At 44.0% G+C, this 20,219-nt stretch overlaps 1 protein-coding gene across 1 annotated transcript in view; it reads right to left on the reverse strand.

Annotated features, from left to right (window-relative positions):
* The window catches only part of DCHS2 (dachsous cadherin-related 2), a 186,410-nt gene extending 166,481 nt beyond the window's left edge, over window positions 1–19,929 (reverse strand). The window contains exon 1 of the mRNA XM_028521730.2: window positions 17,465–19,929. Within this exon, the coding sequence (XP_028377531.1) occupies window positions 17,465–19,462 (1,998 nt within the window). The 5' untranslated portion in view covers window positions 19,463–19,929. The remainder of the gene's footprint in view (window positions 1–17,464) is intronic.
* Between the last annotated feature and the right edge of the window lie 290 nt (window positions 19,930–20,219).

Below are 20,219 nucleotides of genomic sequence, written 5' to 3' on the forward strand. Positions count from 1 at the left end.
CGCCACAACAAAGCACCTCCAACTGGGGGCTTCGACCAGCAGAGCCTTGTTCTCCCACAGTCCTGGCACTGTGCTAGAAGCCAGAAATCAAGGGATCGGCAGGACCATGCCCCTCTGGTGGCTCTTAGGATCACTCTTCCTTGCCTAGAACTCCTGGTGGCTCCTGGACATTTCTGGGTTGGTGGCAGCAGGACTTCAGTCCCTGCCTCTGTCTCCTCATGGCCTTCCTTCCGCTCTGTGTCTCAAACCTCCCTTTATTTTCTATTCCACACCGGTTGTTGCAGGAAGGGTCCTCCCATCCAGGATGACCTCATTGTGAGAGCTTTAACTTAATTATGTCTGCAAAGCCCTGCTTTCTAAGTAAGGTCCCAGTCACAGGTGGGCTGTCGCAGATGCTGCAAGCCAGAGTCCCCAGCAGGCCTCAGGCCCCAGGCATGCTTCCCTCCAGCTGCTGGCATCTCTCCTGGGAAGTGCCCTCAGCCAAAGGCAGCTGCTTCACCAAAGGTTATGCCTCTTCCTCTGGGGAGCCCCAAGATTCAGCTCAAGATGGATCTAAAGACTCCTCCAGCTCTGAGCTCCCTAGAGGACAGGCTGAGGACAGTGCTGCACCTGCACGATTCACCTCTTTCTTCTGCTCAATTCCACTGTCCTCACCCGCTTCCAGGCGTCATTCCCAAGAGCACGCTCCAGGAAACCGCCTCTGTGCAAGTCTCCACCTCAGCACCTGTTTCCAGGGAACTTGACCCAAGACACTCCGCCACTTACTAGCTGGGGAACTTTGCACAAGATGGTTAACTGCTCTCCCCCTGCGTTTTCTCACCCACAAAGTATAGATTCGAGGAGCATCTTCCGTGCACAGTTGTGAGAATGAAACAAGTCAATTCACCCAAATGTCTTAGAACAGTGCCTGGCACATAGGAAGTACTCAGTAAATGTTTACTAGGAGCTGTTATTATGAGCATGTTTTCTTCTGTAGCAACAACATTCATAAGGGAATGAATTCATTTTTATATTAATATCATATTCTTTGGCTTTCCCTAAGTTACAAATCAGAAGAATGACTCCAAATGCAATAAGTTATAGTTTACATTATTTCTGACATTCCAATTGTAATAAAGTTAAAATATTAATACTTTTTAAGATCACTACTACATTATCATCATTTCCAGGTTAGCTACTTTTCAGTAAAGGAATAAAATTATTTTTGTATTCTTTATAAATATCAAAGAAATAAATGTACTTAACTCCTTCTGTAAATTCATATATTTATTCTAAATTTAGCATACAAAAATCAAAAAGGAGAAAAACTGCAATTTAAAAAGAAGCCTTGATATTTTATAGTAGTTCTGGATCTTACACATCAGCAATTTTCAACCAGTGTGCCCCAAGAATTTTTAAAACACGCAGCACCTGACTATTTAGTCAGGGGCACTGATGGCTTGTCTCTTAGACTGTCAAATAAAACAATGACAACAGCCAACACAATAGCTGTCTGGTGTGAATAAATCAAAATTATACCTATGTTTTTGTCAGACAAGAAACATAATATATTTTTTGGTGTGCCACAGAACTTAAGTAATTAGTCTATGTGTGCCACGAGATGAAAAAGGTTTAAAATCGCCGTTCTGTATCAATGCCTGATGCTGTATAGAGTTCTGCCCATCGAAGCTAGAAATTAACCCTTGGAGAGCAATAGAAACACTAGACTCGTACGGTTTATAAACTGAAATCTTAAAGGAATAAAGTAGCAACACTTTTTTTTGCACTTCATGCAGCCATGTCATAAGTCAGTTTTCCTCAGGATTAGGCTGTATCAGGCATGACTCACCCTATCTCATTATTTGTTAGGACAAGGGGAGTGGATTATAGTACGTAAACAAAACACGGACAATTAACCCTGCAAACAGAGGACTTACCTGCTATTTGCTTTTATGTAGCACATACAGCCTGCACTGCTTCACGCAGACACCTCACCCAGCCCAGTAAGGTTCAGTCCTAAGACCAATATCTGGTTGAGCTTCCATCTCTCCACTTGTAAGAAATAGTTATGACTTTTAAGTCTTACTCTGTGCTAGTGTTTGAAGTATATTATCTTTGATTCTCAAAATAACCCTTCAAAGTACATACTATCAACCCACTTTCTAGATGAATAAAACAAGGTCCAAAGACACAGCTTTATCCCATCCAGAGCCCCACAGGGTGCAATCCGTCTGTGCTCTTCCCACCCCTGCCTCTCACCGAGCACACAGCTATTCATAAGCCAGCCTGTATTTTGTTCAAAAGGATTGAAAAAAATGATTTACAATATTGGCATTCCTTCAAAAAAAAAAAGAAAGAAAATATATCCACTGCTCTTTTTTTAAAGAAAGGTTTGAACTGGTTAGTTTGTTTTTCAAGGTAGAGAACAGTCAGAATAAATTAAAAAGTTTAAATATTGCTATACCCTCAAATCAGCTGCCCGTTTTTTCTGGGTAACAATGAGAGAGATGTATGCCTTTTAAAGACAGGTTAAAGGGTGAAACAGCAGTTGTTACCTTGAGACACTGAAGAAACAAAAGGAATAGTAGTTGTGTTTCTGCTAATAGGGAGAATTCATAGCTTTATATTCTAACAACATAAAGAGGCACTAACAAAAATCATGTTTGTTTACATGAAATGAGAATTGGTGCTAAATGACAAAATAAAAGGGATAGTAACTGTCTTACTGTATTATATAAGGCTTATGGTCGATGTTTCAATGACAGTATGGCTTTTCATGAAGCCGGCAGAACGCTGTAGGTTGCACCCAACTCCTGACACGGTCCGCGCTCATTTACGCGGGCTCCATGCAGGTCACACCATTTTGTCATGGAACACATCTCACTGTTATTAGGGCCCAGGCATTTTACTAAGCATGTGGCAGTAAGCAAGACAGATAAGGCTCTGCCGTCATCTCCTGGAGTGGACAGTGGGCAGGGAAAGATCCTACACAGGACACCTGTGTCAGGTGTGCTACAAAGGAGGTTTCTTGCATGATGCGTGTAATCTATGGGTGTTGATAAGAGAGGACATCATTACCAGGGGTGGTGTGAGGAGCTTAGATGGTCAAAGGGGGCTTCCCAAAGACACGATATTTTCAAGGAATAAGTTAGAGACACTGGAAGAAGGGGGACCCACGGCAGAGAGGACGAGAACAGCACATTTCATGCAAAGCCAAAAATTAGTGTCATAATCATAATAAAGCTGCCATAACAAAGTACCATGAACTGGCTGGCTTAAAATATAGAACTCTATTTCTTCCAGCGTTGGAGGCTGGAAGTCCAGGGTGAGGGAGCCGGCATGGGCAGGCTCTACCGACAGCCCTCCTCCTGGCTTGCAGATGGCCGGTTTTCCACTGTTTCCTCACTAGGTAGAGGGAGCAAGTTCTGGCATCATCTTCTTCTCATAAGGATGCTAATCCCATCCATGGACCCCACCCTTGTGACCCCATCTAAACCACGTTGCTTCCCAAAGGCCCCTCTTCCCAGCGTCATCACATTAGGGGCTAGAGCTTCAACAGAAGCATCTGAGGGAATACAAACATCAGGTCCGTAGCACAGAACAAAGGGCAGAGGTTAGAACGAGCATGGTGCCTTCATGAAATGTGAAGGAGGTTGGGAGACTTCCTCGGAACAAGAATAGAAGGGCACACAGAATGGATCGGGCAAGGACTTTGAACTTGACTTTACAACTAATTCAAAGTCACTGAAAGCTTTAAGCATGAATAATATAATCAGATCTATGTTACAGATATTTCTGAAAAAAGTAATTACCAAAGAAGTGTCAGGTTCCAGCTTATATATTATACGAGAACAATGCACTTAGTAAAACATAATCATAAGACATTTTGGCTCTAGAGACTTGATTTACAAAAGGAAAATAGCCAAATGAATTTCTACTTAGACAACACTTTTTTGTTATATTAAAGCTTAATCTTAATGATTTTTAACAAGCTTTTTTTTTTGGAATTTGGACAGGGCTTGCTGAGGCCTGATTTTCCTCAAATAGGTCACAATGTATTATTTTTCCTGTATGTCTCAGCCAAACACAAATGTGGTTGGAAATATGAGCTGGTTCATGAAGTTGATTTTTATTCCTACTTTTTCATGAAGGATTATCTTCTGTTCAATTAAGATTCCAGAATTATAAATACATGCAATTATTTGTTGAATCTGGATGAAGCTAAAATATACTTAAGTGATTTTAAACTCTCAGCATTTACTACTAATAACATTAATCCATGAAACAATGACTTAATAGACCTTTGTGACTGTACACATTAGCTGCCATTCAATTCTAATCTAATATATTATAAATAGAGTAAAATTCTACAAGCTTTATTTTCAAAGTGTTCTTATTATTAACTCTTAATCATCTGAATCTCACTGAAATTAATAGAAACTTGGATTTAAGAAAAAAGCAGTTTTGCTTCTGGTATGGCCAATTACACTCCTGTGATAACCTACATTCCTGAGTGTAACAACCACAGGCTCTGAATAAAACAGAAAAAGCAAAGGCTCTGGGGACTGAATAAAAACAGTCAGATGTTCACAAGGGGACAAAAAACTGGAATGCACTGCTGTGGAGTGGGTTTCCCATTTTTTAAGTTTATTCTTTGTTTTTTTTTGTAAGTCTGTTACCAAAGGAAACAGATGTCAGTTGAGGTGTTATTCAGAGAGCTAAAGCACCAGTGGAAACACACAGTCCCTCTGAACTGAAGAACCTGAAGCCTGAGTGTGTGGGGCGACCACAGGCATTAGAAATGGGAAGGAAATACAGATAGGAGCAAACCATCTGTGCAAGCCGTGCATTCTGTCTAAGTATAAACTGTCCTCAAATCTCAGACTAACCCTGAACTACACATGTGTGGAGCATTTACAAAAGCCCAGGTGAGGAAAAGCAGAAGGAAACTGAAATCTGCACTGGTACCCAAGAATCAGAGTTTGCAGCTTGAGTCCAACCAAGTTAATTACCTGCTGGAACAAAAATATCTGCACTATTCAAAAGAACATAACAGAATCCAGAGTCTCCACAATATAATGCACACAATGTCCAAAATACAATGCAAAATTATTCAACATGTGAATAACTAGGAAAACGTGATCTACTTTCAAGAGAAAAAAAGAAAGAGACCAACCCCAGGGTGATCCAGATGTTGCAGTTCACATGACTTTAAAGTGGCTGTGATAGCTATGGGAAGTAAAGGAAAACATTCCTGTAATGAATGAAAAGAGAGGGAAAATCAGCAGAAAAATGGAAACTCTGAAACAGAATAAAATAGAAATTGTACAAATAAAAACTACCATATCAGAATTTTAAAAAATGTATTGATTGTGCTTAACAGCAGAATGAAGATGAGAAACAAGACAGTGAACTTGAAAGTAAAGTAATAGGAACCGTCTGACTTGAAGAACAGAGAGAAAATTGTAAGAAAGAGAAATTCTCAGAGCCTTAAGACCTCAGACCAAAAGGTCTAACATGTGTATTCATAATCTCAGGAACACAGAAAAAAAAGGCAAAAAAAGTCTTTAAAAATAAAGAAAAAGCAGTTTCTAGAAAAAGCCCTCTTAATACATAAAACAAGCTTAACTTTCTCATTAAAAAAGTTATCTTCATATGATAGATAAAAGTGGTAACTATATTTCATATGTTAAATTGCATTTAGAGAAATTATAGCAAATATTTCTTAAGATATTATAAATTTAAATAAGAGCACAATTGTACTCTGCTTGGTATGTCAAAAGTAAATATCATGTCCCCCCAAAATTATCTTTCTTTTAAAATACACTAAGATTCAAAATTCAAGATGAACTTATTAAATGCATTTTGTGGTGTTAGAAGTGTGCTACCATATACAAAGAATCTATATTTTTACTTCAAATAAGCAAATTACCTAGAGTACATTAACTAATTTATAAATGTCAAACATTAATTTCTAAATTGCCCTTCCTGTCACCTCTCTTCTTCATGCTGGATGCTGATAGAGGCAATGGCAGTGGAATAGACATAAGCATGACAATTAGATTCTGCACCAGGAAAAACCACATTAAAATTCTTGCAAGATGAGTCCAGGAAATAAAGCATCTGCCAGCACTGAAATATCATGTTCTTGTTTATGCATAATATAACAGAACAGCCTTTGTATTATTTTTAACAGTTTGGTACTTTAAATAATCTATACTTCAAAGCAAAGTAAACAGTGCATAAGCTTAGATTCATGACTTGGTCCTTTTATAATAGAAATTCTTAAGAACTAGACAAGTCAATCCCTATGTAAACAAAAACTTCCTCTATGTTTCCAAATGTAGCAATCAAGAAGAGTGTACAACACGAGAAGCTTCTAATTAGACAACTGTTAAAAATCAGGTAGTATTTAAGTCTATTTATGGTAGGGCTAGAAATAATATCTGATCTCTTGAAAACTTACCCATAACAATGGCTATTTCTACACATACAGTTTAAATGAAGAACAAAGAGTTTTCCAAATGACTGGAACAAAAGAGCTTTAAAAGGTAAGGGATTATCTCCTGCACTGAACAAATTTTTGGATTAACAGTCAGTTACCAAAATGATGAGAAATTGCCTTGAGTTCTGTTTTGTTCTTTGCTTTTTGCTCTCCTTGTGAACAGCTATGCTACAAGTTTTTCTTGCTTTTGGCCACATTACATCCCCACCCTCCAAAGCTTTAAGTAATGCTGCTTTCTGGTCTGAGGATTTAGTATAAAGTAAACTAACAATATCATCAAAAACAATCATCAATTACTGACATCTTTTAAAATAGAAAACATGGATTCTAATTTCTGTAAAGTGACCTTAAACAAATAACTTGATTACATGAGGGGTCTCAGGGTACCAAGCCCATGTACAACATACAAAAATACAACTAAGAAAGTTTTGCATTAATATTAAAATAATATTTTAAGTATATGTTTCCTTTCGCATATGCAAAAGAACTTCTAAGGAATGATCAGTTTTGTGAAAGGAGTTATCCAAATAAACTTTAATTGATGTCCTTTTCTTCTGTTAGTAAAATTTCTGTAATAAATTATTCAAAACCACACCATGACTTAATTTTACAATTAAGTCCATGTTCAAAGTGGTGTGTATCAATAAATATTTGTTAAAGGGTGCCATGAATAATAATGCTCCTCTTTAATTAAAAAAAAATGCAAAGCATCTCTTTCTTCCATTCGCCTCACTTCTACCTATTGAATGAGAAAAAGAAGTTCTCAGGATAATTCATCCAAAAAAAGATGCAAGTCTGACATATCCTAAATAGTCAATGCTTTTCTCCTTCACTGGGATAACTTATATGTTAGGTGACAAGCACAGTAAGACAAACCCTGCAGTGCCCCTTTCTTAGGAAATCCCCTTGACCTTGGAAGGCGGGAGAAGCATCCAGGATAATGGAGGCCCTGGGGCAGGCAAGTATGTCCACAGATGAACTGTTTAAAAATGTCAGAGAACAGGCTACTCTAATCTTTACTTTCAACCAAGAAGGTCAAGGTATCCTCTAAGGTCATACGGATCCTATGGCAGGCCGTGGTAAGAAACAGACTAAATTTGGGACTGAAGTCCCCATAGTAATTATGACAGTGTGCTTTCCTAGAGTGTCATTTGAGGTTCAGGATCATTTTCTACCCATTTAACATGACCAGACATGGAGATGTTTAGAACAGGGGGCTGACACTCCTTTCATCCTCACGTAGCTCCTCAGGTTAATGAAACTCAGTTGAAGCTCTATGCAATGATAAACTTGCCTGGGGGTTTGCCTTGTGTCCGGTACTGCTCTGTACTCTGGATGCGCATCTCATTTATCTCCACAAACCCCCTTTGAGGGAGATCCTGTTATCATCCCTACTTTACAGATGAGAAAATTGAGGCCTGCAAAGGTTTGGAAACTTGTTCAAGGTCAAGTTACTAAGTGACAGCACTGAAATTCAAACCTGGTTCTGCCTGGCTCCATAGTACAAGCTTTTAACTGGTAGATCGCTCTTCCTCTGTCCAAAACAAGGACAGCTGGAAATAATGAGGACCAGTAAACCCCTTCCATCCTCTCTCCTGAAGAGCTTCCCCACACTTCATCAATGGGCAATCTGAGATCTGCATTTTTATGGGAAAATGGTAAAGCCTGAAATGAAGTGAGCGGCATGGGCTTCATAAAAGAAAATTCAAAACAGAATTGCTGAGAAAGAAAGACACAGTGTCCTCTTGTACACATAGGACAGGGTCAGGATGCCCAAAAGCCATGGAGTAAAAAGGTAAAAGCTGCAAGATTATTTAAACAATAATCAAGCCTGAAGTATTTTTGTCTGTTCAACAGAATGTCCCATCTCACCTGATTCAACCCGTTCTCATATGAAAGACACAGTTAATGGCTTCCATCAACTATAGGATGTAATATTAAGAAATGAGCAATAATAAATCCCACATGTCATTTTTATACTTTAGCAGCCACATTTTCTTCACAACTTCCTGACACTAATAGATGCTGAGGAAGACAGTTTTAGCTCAAGAGGTCCTGAATCCATCAGCAAGAGATACGAGACACTGAACAAGGCAACAGCAGAGTTCCAGCACCCTTCCTTCTCTGGGTGGGAAAGGGCCCTTAGTATGTGGCCAGGTCTGGAGAGAGAGAGGCCAACGAGCAGCAAACTCAATCTTACAGGCACTGAGGAACGAAGCACAGCAAACAGGGCGAGATGCTCGTAGACTTGACTTGTGATGACTGTCAACAATGGGAGAAGCAGTTTAGAGGGAGGGTGGAAGGCAGAGGAGGATGGGGATAACTGAGAAGCAATGTCAGAGAAGATGGGAGAAGTATAATGTAAAGCATGAATGGATGACTTTGATGTATGTGGTCAGAGGAGAATCACCTAGTCCTCGGGGAGACTGGATGGTACAGATACAGAAAACGTCTGATGATGGGAGGCAAAAACACAACAAGTTTTCACCTAATCTCTGCTGAGCAGGAGGTCGGCTATAAAGAGTAAAGGGATCGAGATGCAATGCTTGAAGAAAGTGAAGCTATGGAGGGGTGCTAAGGTGAAGACAACAAACTCGCCCAGCAGTACTGAGTGCCCAGATACCCTACGCTTCCAGTAGAAGCTAGCATCCTTAGAATTACTACAGAAAAGCTCCACAGTCCAAGTGATGAGGAGGGGGATGCGTAGCTAAATTAATCCAGTGTCGGTAATGTGCGCACAGGTATGGAAGAGCAAGGGTTAACTTGGTGTGTGCTGGAGTCCCGGGTGGACGGAGAAGGAGCTAGAGCAAGGCCATCCCTTTTATTACACTTCACTACCACTCCCTCAGTTTGGGTTTTCACAGTTGAATGTAGATCATTATGAGAATATTATCAGGACTCTCTTACAGGGTTTCCCTACTTTCTTCTCTCGACCGATTCAAGACAAATGCTCCTAAAACCTCATTTGACATAGTCAACCCCTATTCAAAAACCTCCCATGTCTCTTACTTGTTTCCATAACAAAGGCCAGACTCTTGTTTTTTTATTTTATTAAATCAATCAGGGTGACACTGGTTAATGAGATTATACAAGTTTCCAGTGCACGGTTCTATAATGCATCATCTGTACATTTAGCCCAAACTCTTCGGTCACACCCTGTAAGTGCTTCATGGGCCGTCTCCTCCCACATCTTCAAACTCCTCCATTACTTCGCCATAGGAACCAGAAACACCGTAACTATTTCAACGCATATTATCCCCCCTTGGACTCTGTAATCCTAAATGGAGTTTTAATTAAAATTTGGATTTGTTAAGATATTCACCTGATCTACCTGCACCACAAAGCACATATTCCTTTTAAATGAAGATTTTAATTAAGATTTTAAGCAATTAACCTGGTATTTGTAAAAATGATCAAGCATAATTTCCCTCATGGGCTATGAAAGTACAAATTACTTCTGTAGTTGCTCACTTTCGATTTACAATTTAGAAGGCAAGGGGCTCATTAGTAGAAGTTCATTGTGTAGGTGTTAACAAAATTAATTTAATGTCAGATTTCAATCTTCAGAAAGGAAATGTTACCGATCACAACTTTCAGAAATCCATCGTGAGTAATTTACTTTTCAAGGTGACCATGCCTAGAAATGTACACATTTGTATGGAAAAAAGGAAAAGATGTGTGGTGGCATTCATCCATGACAAATTGTAAATAAAAATATATCACAACACAGGACCCCCTACAAAGTCCGTATCTATGGAGACCTCCATCCTGATGCCCTGAAAAGTCTTTCCCATCTCCAAGGTCCCTTCACTGTTACTATGCTGGCTACTTTCTACCACATAGGAGAGATTACCCCAAATCCTCACAATAATGTGTTGGTAAAACAATTACAACATGAGATGGTTAATTTTATATGTCAATATGATGGGGTCACAGGATGCCAGCTATCTGGATAAACTTTATTTCTAGGTACATCTGCGAGGTGTCTTTGGCTGAGATTAACATTTGAATTGGCAGGATAAATAAAGCGTGTCCCCCCGCACCTCCCATCCCTGCCAACGTAGGAGGGCCTCATCCAATCCACTGAAGGCCTGAGCAAAACAAAAAGGAGAAGGAAGGATGAATTCACTGGCATGGCTGGGACATCCGACTTCTCCAGCCCTCCGACTCCTGGTTCTCAGGCCTCCGGACTCGGACTGAACGACGTACGCCCTTGGCCTTCTTGTGTCAGTGTCCAGAGAGCAGATTGAGATATTTCTGTCCCCCTAATCACATGAATCAATTCTTCCTAATAAATTGTATATAGTCTATATATAATATATACATAGGTAATAAATATATGTATTAAGATATATTATAATATATTTGTTATAATTTATTCTATAACTATAACATAATAAATTTAGAATCCATAATAAATTTTTATAACATTGTATAAAATTTATACATCATATTATACTATATCATATCATACTATATATTATATTATACTATAAAATAAATTTATTATAAAATATTGTATATAATACCACACAACATTTTATATTCTATTATCTATTATACCATGCTATACAATAAATTTATTATATTATACTATAAAATAAATTTATTGTAAAATATTGTATATGATACTATAATACATTTGTATAATATAATTTATTTTAATAAATTTTATATTTTATATATAATGTAATTTATATATAATATATAATATGTATTACAATATAAAATCATTCTAGTCAATTCTTCACCATAATATATATATGTATATACTCATATACATACATACATATATAAAGATATATTTTATTTACTATTTCTCTGGAGGGCCCTGACTAATACACAACATTTCATGGATAAAGAAACAAACTGTGGCCAGGAAAGTTAATATAGGCAGTAAGTGGTGGAGTCAGAATTGGAATCAAGGTTTTCTGACTCCAGTGCTGTCCTTTTTCCAAGCTGTCTCAGTAGAAGATTCTAAGGAGTCATCTTTAGTTATAAAACCAGGAGCTAGACAATTACTAGTAAGTTATATATTGACTGTACCTAGAGATACATCCCACAGATTCTAGGTTATATCCTCCTTATTACATATAGTATCTGATCACCTTTCCCAAGTGCAAGGGGAAAGGAAGCACATCCAGAGGACTGCTCTTGGGTAGTAGCTGCACGAGGGAAAGGGAGAGGAGAGATACCACAATGAAGTCTGAGAGAGGAGTCTACTGTGGACCCCGAGTACCTAACAGCTATCAAAGCAGAACCACAGGCACACACAGCACATGCTGGAACTAAGGTCCAAAGCCAGGAAGAGTCAGATAATTGGGGAAAACGACAGTTGGCAGGTATCTTGACACATCCTGGAGACCAGCACAAACGACTGCGGCGGAAATCGACGTGCGCTCAGTGCGCGTGCGCAGATAGACCCAGTCCGCTTAAGGCGGTCAGAACAAGACAACCATTCACAGGCAATACGCTGACGTGACTGTCCAAGGCGGTGCACACTGTGGAAGTCTGTTAGTATGTATGTAAGCTTAACAATAAAAGGATGTTAGTAGTAAGTTGATAGAGATGGGAAAATCAATGCAATAAATTTCCAAAGGACCAATGATAAAATACATCGAGTAAATAAACTTTACAATAAAATAATATATATTATATGTGATATATATAATGTGAAAACTGAAAAAGTAAAGAAAAACCTTGACCAGTTGTAACTGCTACCAGCAGGTTTTGGGTTTTGCTACGTAGCTCTTCAATGTAATTCAACAACGTTTTTGACCTTCTGGTACATGAGACCGAGGACACAGCAATTACAAGGGACTCAAATACCATCACACTGCAACCCTGCAAGGCACTAAAAATCTTCTGTGTTACTAATGTACGGAAATAACTGTAGTGCCATAGAGAACACTGAGAAATAGCCAGAGTAGTCAAGAAAGCATTCACGGCGAAGAGGTAGCATTTGAGATGTGCCTGCAATCTCTCCAGTTTGAACAAGAGGCAACAGTGGTGGTGGACAGACTAGGGTGATGCCTCTGGGTAAACACGAAGTGACAGACGCAAGAAATACTGTAGGGCTTGGCCACTACTGTGGCCAAATTTGAGGAGGAAGCAAAGATGACACTAAGATTTTAGGAAACATCTTCTTCTTTAATAAAGTCTCTTACTTCCGAAGTTGGCAGGGACCTCCCACTCTTCTGAAAAACCACCGCACCTAGGATCCTGAATCATCGTCACCACTCAGACTTCAGGCGAGGGGCTACTAGCCCTGGTCACTTGGACTGAAGCTAATTAACAACTCCTCCCATAAATCATACCACCACCAGTTCAGTTCTCCAGTTTTTAGCTCCACAGCACAGTTGAGAAAAAGCTAACAAACACACTTAGAAAGACTTTACTAAAGGCTAGGAGATTAATAAAAGGGAAATAACCTCAAAGACAGAATGAATCAGAAACAAGAGAACAGTTTAGTCCTTTTCAGTCTATGCAGCATGGTGGGAATCAAGCCGTCTAATTTCTCACATTTTCCCAGTTGGTAGCAACTGTTTTTCAGGTCCATTGTCCAGACCCCGCCCCCTCCTAGGAGGCTCCTCAAAGTCAGACCGAAGAATAAACAAACAGGCACAGCCAGGTGCTCTCTCCCACAGTCCCGGTTTGGAATCTCAAGACCTGCTTGTTATCCAGCTGACATGAGTGAGACATGACCTGGATCTTTGCCTTTGTAATTCTCAACAATGCAAACACAACCACGCTAACAAACAGCAAATACATCACACAGACAACCACCAAACACATAAACACATCTGTAGAAAGGACACATTCGCAAAGGTAGGAAAGTTTCCAAAAGGAGCTGGTTAATGAAGGTGGAAAATAAAAGAAGGAGAAAATATTATTAGAAAGGAAATGAGTTCAATTTGGGAAACGTTAGATTTGAGGTGTCAAGAAAACATCCAAGGAGAGATACAGACCAAGTAGATACATATTTAATCTGGGGTTTATAAGGAAGGTTGACCCTGGGAGGGAGAAAATAAAAAAAGTTGAAGTTGTGGGAATATATAAGAAGAAAACACAGAAAGAAGAGAAGTGAGAGGAAGACAGAACCCTTGGAGATGCCCATCGCACACCGAGTGGGTGGCACAGAGGGAGAGGGGGAACTGGCGGGCCAGGGCCCAAAGGGGATTGTGGGTGACAAAGGCGGTGAGGAAGGTGCTCTAAGAAAGAGGAGTGAGAGGGCCACGGCCCAACAAGCTTTAGGGGGAATGAGGGAGGTTATGAGTAAGAAAAGCCCATTGGACTTGAACTGAACATGACTGCCTTTTGAACGGCAGAATTTAGTGATGGGGGAAGGTCGGACAGGGGGCTGAGAAGTGATCTTCAGGGGGAGACAGGGCACGTGTCATTCATTCCTGAGGACTGAGTGCAGGAAGGACGGAAAGACTCTGTCAGGACAGCAGGACTCTGTCAGCACAGGGGCCTTGCCCATCGTCCCCACTGCTGCATGTCCAGCACCAAGCCCAGGTCCTGGCATGCAACAGGCACTCAATGAGTGTTTGTCCACTGGAGGTTGTTTAATCCATGGATGCTGTTTGATGCAAGAAGTGAATTAGTACGTGAATACAGTGCTGATATTTGAGGGATATAAAAGAAGAATCTTATGATGGCATGTTGTTTTAAGATCTGGTTACAAGATAAAGTCTGTAAGTGCAGTTTACAACATTGGACTTATTGCGGGTGGAGAATGAGGTCTTGCTTTGGGGTTGAAGTTAGTCTTTTTGACAGTAGTAATGTGAGGAAAATGAGAATCTTTCAAGCCAGACACTAGGTTAGGAGGGGGCACCCCTTGGTGTCTGTCTGCAGAGTAGAAAGTCCCCTCTGCCTTGGCCATGAAAGTACCAAGAGATACCGAGAGGTGCTCCTGAGGGGCGAGTTGTTAAGCAGGGGTTCTCCACATAGTAAGGGGGGAGTGGCAGTGGGGAGCAAGGAATTAAGAAACCCAAGCTAGTGCCCAAAAGGTTGTGAAAACCCTTTGGGGCAAGAGGTCACCTGGCTCGGGCTGGGACTGGTTCCTATACTCTATTAAATCCCTTTCACATGCCCCACCTTTGAAGTATTTGCAAAGCTCCTGTCTGGGTGGGAAAATATAAAAAGGTTCAGCCAGCCCTAGGGGTCAGGAGCAGGGGCCATACTGTGGTGTGAGTGGTAAAAAGAGCAGATAAGTGATGTGGAGAAACTACCAAGACACCTAGAAGGTTCAAGGGTGTGTTTTATTTGATAACATGGTATTCACTTACAGAGAATCTAGAAAAGAATTTTTTCCCCATTATTTCTCAGATTGTTTTGATTCTGACAAAGTAGAATTTGGCAGATCAGAGGTCTATAGGGAGAAAATTGGCAGAATGCAACAGAAATCAGGCACAGTTAGAACTGATATGATGGAAGAAAGGATAGGCCATGAGATCTGAAGCCTAGCTGGGGAGGTTCGTTTTTACAAAGTGGTATAAAAAATTGAGTAAAATGACAGAAAGCCTATGTTAATTATAGCATTATCTGCAATAGCCAAGATATGAAAGCAACCTAAATGCCTGTTGATAGATGAACGGATAAAGAAGATGTGGATACATAAATAAAGGAGTATCATGCAGCAATAAAAATGAAATCTTGCCATTTGAGACAACATGGATGGACCTAGAGGGTATTATGCTAAGTGAAATGTCAGACAGAAAAAGACAAATGCCATATGGCTTCACTTATATGTGAAATCTAAACAAAGTAAATAAACAAACAGAACAAAACAAAAACAGACTCGTAGAAACAGACATCAGAGGGATGGCGGCCAGAGGAGGGGGGTGGGGGATGGGTGGAAAAGGTAAAAAACTGGCTTACTGTCAATAATATTGTGATGCGTTTGCACAGTGATGGATGGTCACTAGAATTAGTAGGGTGATCACACTGTAAGGTTATAAAAGCATTGAATCACTATATTGTGCACAAGATACTAATATACTTAATATAATTAAAGATTATATTATAAACTAGTATAATGAACTTTTTAAAGGAAGAATGCAAAGAAAGCATATGGAAGACAACCCACTGAGGCTTAGGGAGCACGGTCAGCTCGAGGGCTTACAGAACACAGAAAGTTCCCATCGCTGCGGCGGAGAGGCCGCCGGAGAGCCCAGTGAACAAGAGGGTTTCTCGGCAGTCTTGAGGGGCTAGATCACTGGCATTTCTAGAAATCCTAATCAGCACAATTTAATACTATCTACAGCAATACTTGGCAACCCAAAATGGGTTTTTTTTGCAGTTAGAGATGCAGTCCTACGCTCGAGCCAAGTTCAGCTCACCACAATGGATACGCCACACACAGAGTCACAGCCATGGGGTAAACGCACACCTCCTGGCGGAGTCATCTCACAATGCTAGAAACGGCTCTCAAGGCAGGTGGCAATCAAAGGAATGACAATTAACCCACCATGCTCGTTTTCCTTCAAATGGAGCCAAGTCGCACTGTTTTATATCAAGATCCTTAAGGTCTTCCAGATGGGAGAAATCTAGTCCAACCTCTCACCTGTTATGACTTTATTTTTAGAAACACAGGGCGGAAACCACCAGTGTGCCCTGGTGCCCTGTGTCTCCATCTCTCAGCTTCCTTTGCAGTACACCTGAGGCCGTGTGGCTGAGCCCCGAGCAGCAGGATGTTGGTGGACCCGATCTAAGTCGCTCCCAGGCCTGGCCCTGCCTTGGATGGAGGAGGACCAGCCCACCTGCACCGCATCAGCCTCTGCTTGAGTGCTGAACAATCTTCCATTGTATTACTCACTGACAATTGTGGATTTGCCCGTTTCATCAGCAGGCATTCACTGATTTCCAAGCCTTCTTTTAATAATCTAGCAACTGAAAGAGTTGCCAATTGTGCCAGAAAAAAAGAGGATGGAAATTATTATATTATTGACCATAGATCCAAAAGATTTTTTTAAGTAGAAGCAGTCACGAAGCTCATATTTACAATATAGTAGCATCTCACTTCCCCGAAGGTTACGATTTGAGACATAACTTACAAAGGCTAACTGCCCACCCACCCGGCCCCCAACCAAGCCCCAGGAAATAAGCCACTGAGGTCTTACCACAACCCAGCCTGAGAGCAAATGAAAGCTTTAGAGCTTCATTCACTAGTTAGCTTCCCGGGCTCTATTTATTTACTCAAGTTTTCTTGGAGTAAACAGATCAGCCTTGGAAACCTAGTTTGTTATTTCACATCAGACAAGAACTTGGACACTGGACTCCATAAGCAATGGTGCCAGACAGGTGCGCCTCACAACATCCGGAGAGGGAAGGAGGGATCGGAACTCTGACAGGTAGCACACCCAAAAGCGGGATGACTGCGCCCCGCCACTCTTCCTGGCCCTGAAGGGCACCACCGGAGGAGCTTGGCCCACAACAGATAAAAATCACTTGATGTCCTCCATGAGCCACTGCAGCCTTCTAGTAAAGGTAGGACGATGTGTAAGAAGTCTCTGGAAATGATGACTCACACCAGTTTCAGTGTTTAAAGGCATATACTTGCTTGTGTGAAAAACTAATTTGTGAGGGCCACCTTATTTCCCTAGGATGCCCCAAAATGATGCCCTAAAACATGAGACATCGCTGTTCCCCTGCTGTCTGCGAATGGGTGGCTCCTCCCAGCCAGGGTGCACACACCAGACATGCAGGAAGCCAGGACTCCATAAGCAAAAGCCAGATCCAAGTAGCACTGTGAAGTAGAAAGGAACCTAGAGATCATTCAGTCCGAGCCCCTGGCAGAAAGTCTAGGTGGCCAGAGGATGCCCATTCTTCTCACTGTACCGGGGAACTAGAGCCCATGTTCCCTGCTATCAAGCTGAGATACAACCACCACATCACAATCCTCCTCCCTGCACAAACTCACTACTGCTTCATCCCATTGTGGAACCTCCTTTGACCCACAGGCCCGGGTTCACTCACCTGCAGAAAGCAGTGTCCGACGGGGGCATGCTCCACAAGGGTGGCGTTGTACACCTGCCTCCAGAAGATGGGCTCATTGTCATTCACGTCCTCCACAGTAATGCTCACCAGGCAGGTGGCGGACAGCGGGGGCTCCCCGAGGTCTTGAGCCACCACTCTCAGCTCGACAGCGTCCTGGACTTCTCGGTCCAGACTCCGGGTGGTGCTGATCAGGCCGCTTTGGGGATCAATAGTGAAGGATGGTTCACACTCCACTGTGGGCCGCAGAGCCTCTTGGCTGCAGCGAGCAGGAAGGTGGACCAGCTTGTAGCGCAGGCTGGCGTGGCTGGTGCCAGCTTCGTCCGCGTCGGAGGCGCTGACCCACACGACCGCGGTGCCAGGGCCCGCCGCCTCGGATACTGAGGCCTCATAGTGCTCCTGGCTGAAGAGAGGTGGCTGGTCGTTGAGGTCGGCGATGCGGAGCAGCACCGTCTCCTCCGTGCTCAGCGGTGGAGACCCGGCGTCTGTGGCCACCAGTCGCAAATCATACAGGTCGCGGCTCTCCCTGTCTAGGGGCCCCTCGACGCAAAGGAAGAATACCCCCGCGGAGCCGCCAGGCCGCAGCGCGAAGGCTCCTTCCGAGCCCTCCAAGGTCAGAGAGAGGGTCCTGTCCCCGAGGCTCATATCAAGTTCCCCAGCTTCTTCCTTCTCTGGGCCACTATCTGCGTCGGACACCGAGACTCGAGCCACGTAGTCGCCAGGTCGGGCACCCTCCGAGACTTGCGCTGCGCCCCCCTCGGTGAGGAAGAGCAGGTGGATGGAGGGCCGGTTGTCATTCACGTCTAGCACAGCTATGGACACTCGTACAGTGGCGACCTCGGGCTCGGCACCTCCGTCGCGGGCCTCGACTACCAGCTGGTGCCAGGCCTGATCCTCACGATCCAGCGGCTTTTGCAGGCGCACTACGCCGCTCAGCTCCTCCACCTCGAAGTAGGCCGCATCCCCCAAAGGCCCGCCACCACCACCCGCCCCGGGCGCCTGCCGGGCACGGATGCTGTAGCGAACCTGGCCATTGGGCCCCAGGTCACGGTCCGTGGCACGCACGCGGCAGACCTCCGCACCTGGCTGAGCATCCTCGCGCACGGTGGCGCGGTACTCGTCCTGCTCAAAGACCGGCGGGTTGTCGTTCTCATCCAGCACGAGCAGGTCCACACGCAAGTGGCCCGTGCGCCGCGGGCGGCCACCGTCCCATGCCTCTATCTGCAGCTCGTGTGCTGCCGCCTCCTCTCGGTCCAAGCGCCGCAGCAGCACCAGGTCTAGGGGCTCCAGGGGTGACGAGGACTGCGGCGACCCGGGGGTCCCATAGCGCAACTGGAAGAAGGGTCCTGCGGGGTCCTCGGAAGTGTCGGACGGTTGCACCAGGGTGTAGCCCTGTGTGCTGAACAGCCCCGCGTCGGGGTCGTGAGCACCTGGCAGGCGAAAAGCCGTACCTGGGGGGCTAAGCTCGGAGACATCAAGTTGCAGGGAGTCTCGGGGGAAGCGGGGCGAGTGGTCGTTGACATCGTTGACGCGGATCTCCACCTGCACCACATCGCCCAGCAGGGTGGCGGCCACGAAGCTGTAGTGATCCCGCCGCTCGCGGTCCAGACGCCTCGCCGTACGGATGATGCCGGTGTCCGGGTGCACGTGGAAGTCGTCCAGCAGCGGGGAGTCCTCTGAATCCTCAGATAGAAAGAAGCCGCCCCCCTCCTGTTGCTGCGCAGCCGGCAACCCGGCGCGAATGTCGCCGACTAGAGTGTCCGGAGGAAGTCCCTCGTCCACGGAAAGGCTGAGGTTGAACACCTGGGCAGATGAGCCCGAGGCCGCCCACATGCACGCCTGCATGAAGAACCAGAGCAGGAAGCGCTGCGCCCTGGCGTCGCCGCCGCCGCTGGGCCGCCTGCGGGGTGACCCTCGCTTCTCCGCGGGAGCCTCTTGCTGCTGACGCCCTTCGCCCATCCTCAGAGCGGAAGGGCTCATTGCTTCTCCAGGTCCTCGGGAAGGCTCCCGGGTAACTGCCAGCTTGTGGCGGGATGACAGAAAATCCAGGAGCCTCTCCGGCGTCTGAGCCAAAGACGAAAAGACTTTGTTTGGCAAACAAACCCACAGACCCAGGAGTTCCCGAGGTTACATCTGCAACTGGTGACAAGGTCCTCCGACTGCAGCTCGCGCAGAGGGGGACGCTCTGGACGCCTCTGCCGCTGCGGCCACCTCTTCAGCCCCAGGATTTCTTTAAACGGGTCTCATCTTTTTTTCCTCTCCCGTTCCTTGTCCTGCTCAGTTGGTCGTTTCCCCCTGGTAAAGTCAGGTGCATTATTTCTTTTGCCAAAAAGGATGAAATTATTTAAAGCGCTCAAGCACAAGGAGAGGATGGGGGTCTTGCAGGGGAAGGGGGTGGAGTAAGGGCGGGGAGGCCGAAACTGAGCGCAGCAGGCGGAGCAAGAGAGGGAGGCAAGAAGGAAGGGGGAGGCGGCTGGGTCGGCCGTGCTGTCTGCTGCCGGGGGTGGCTGCTCCCCGCAGCCTCTTGGGGAGCAGAGGACCGACTCAGCTTGCTTGCGGCGCCTCCCCTCCGGTCTCCTCCCAGCCGTGTGACGCGGTGCACGCGAGGGTGAATCCCAACCTGTGAGTCGCAGCTCTGCAGCAGGGCGCGTTCTCGCCTGGGCCAGGGTCGGAGGAGAGGGAAGCAGAAGAGAAAGGAACCGGAGATCTGGGGTGCCAGGCAGCTGGGGGCTGCGCA

The sequence above is a fragment of the Phyllostomus discolor genome, chromosome 8 (assembly GCF_004126475.2).
Source record: "Phyllostomus discolor isolate MPI-MPIP mPhyDis1 chromosome 8, mPhyDis1.pri.v3, whole genome shotgun sequence".
Lineage (NCBI taxonomy): Eukaryota > Metazoa > Chordata > Mammalia > Chiroptera > Phyllostomidae > Phyllostomus > Phyllostomus discolor.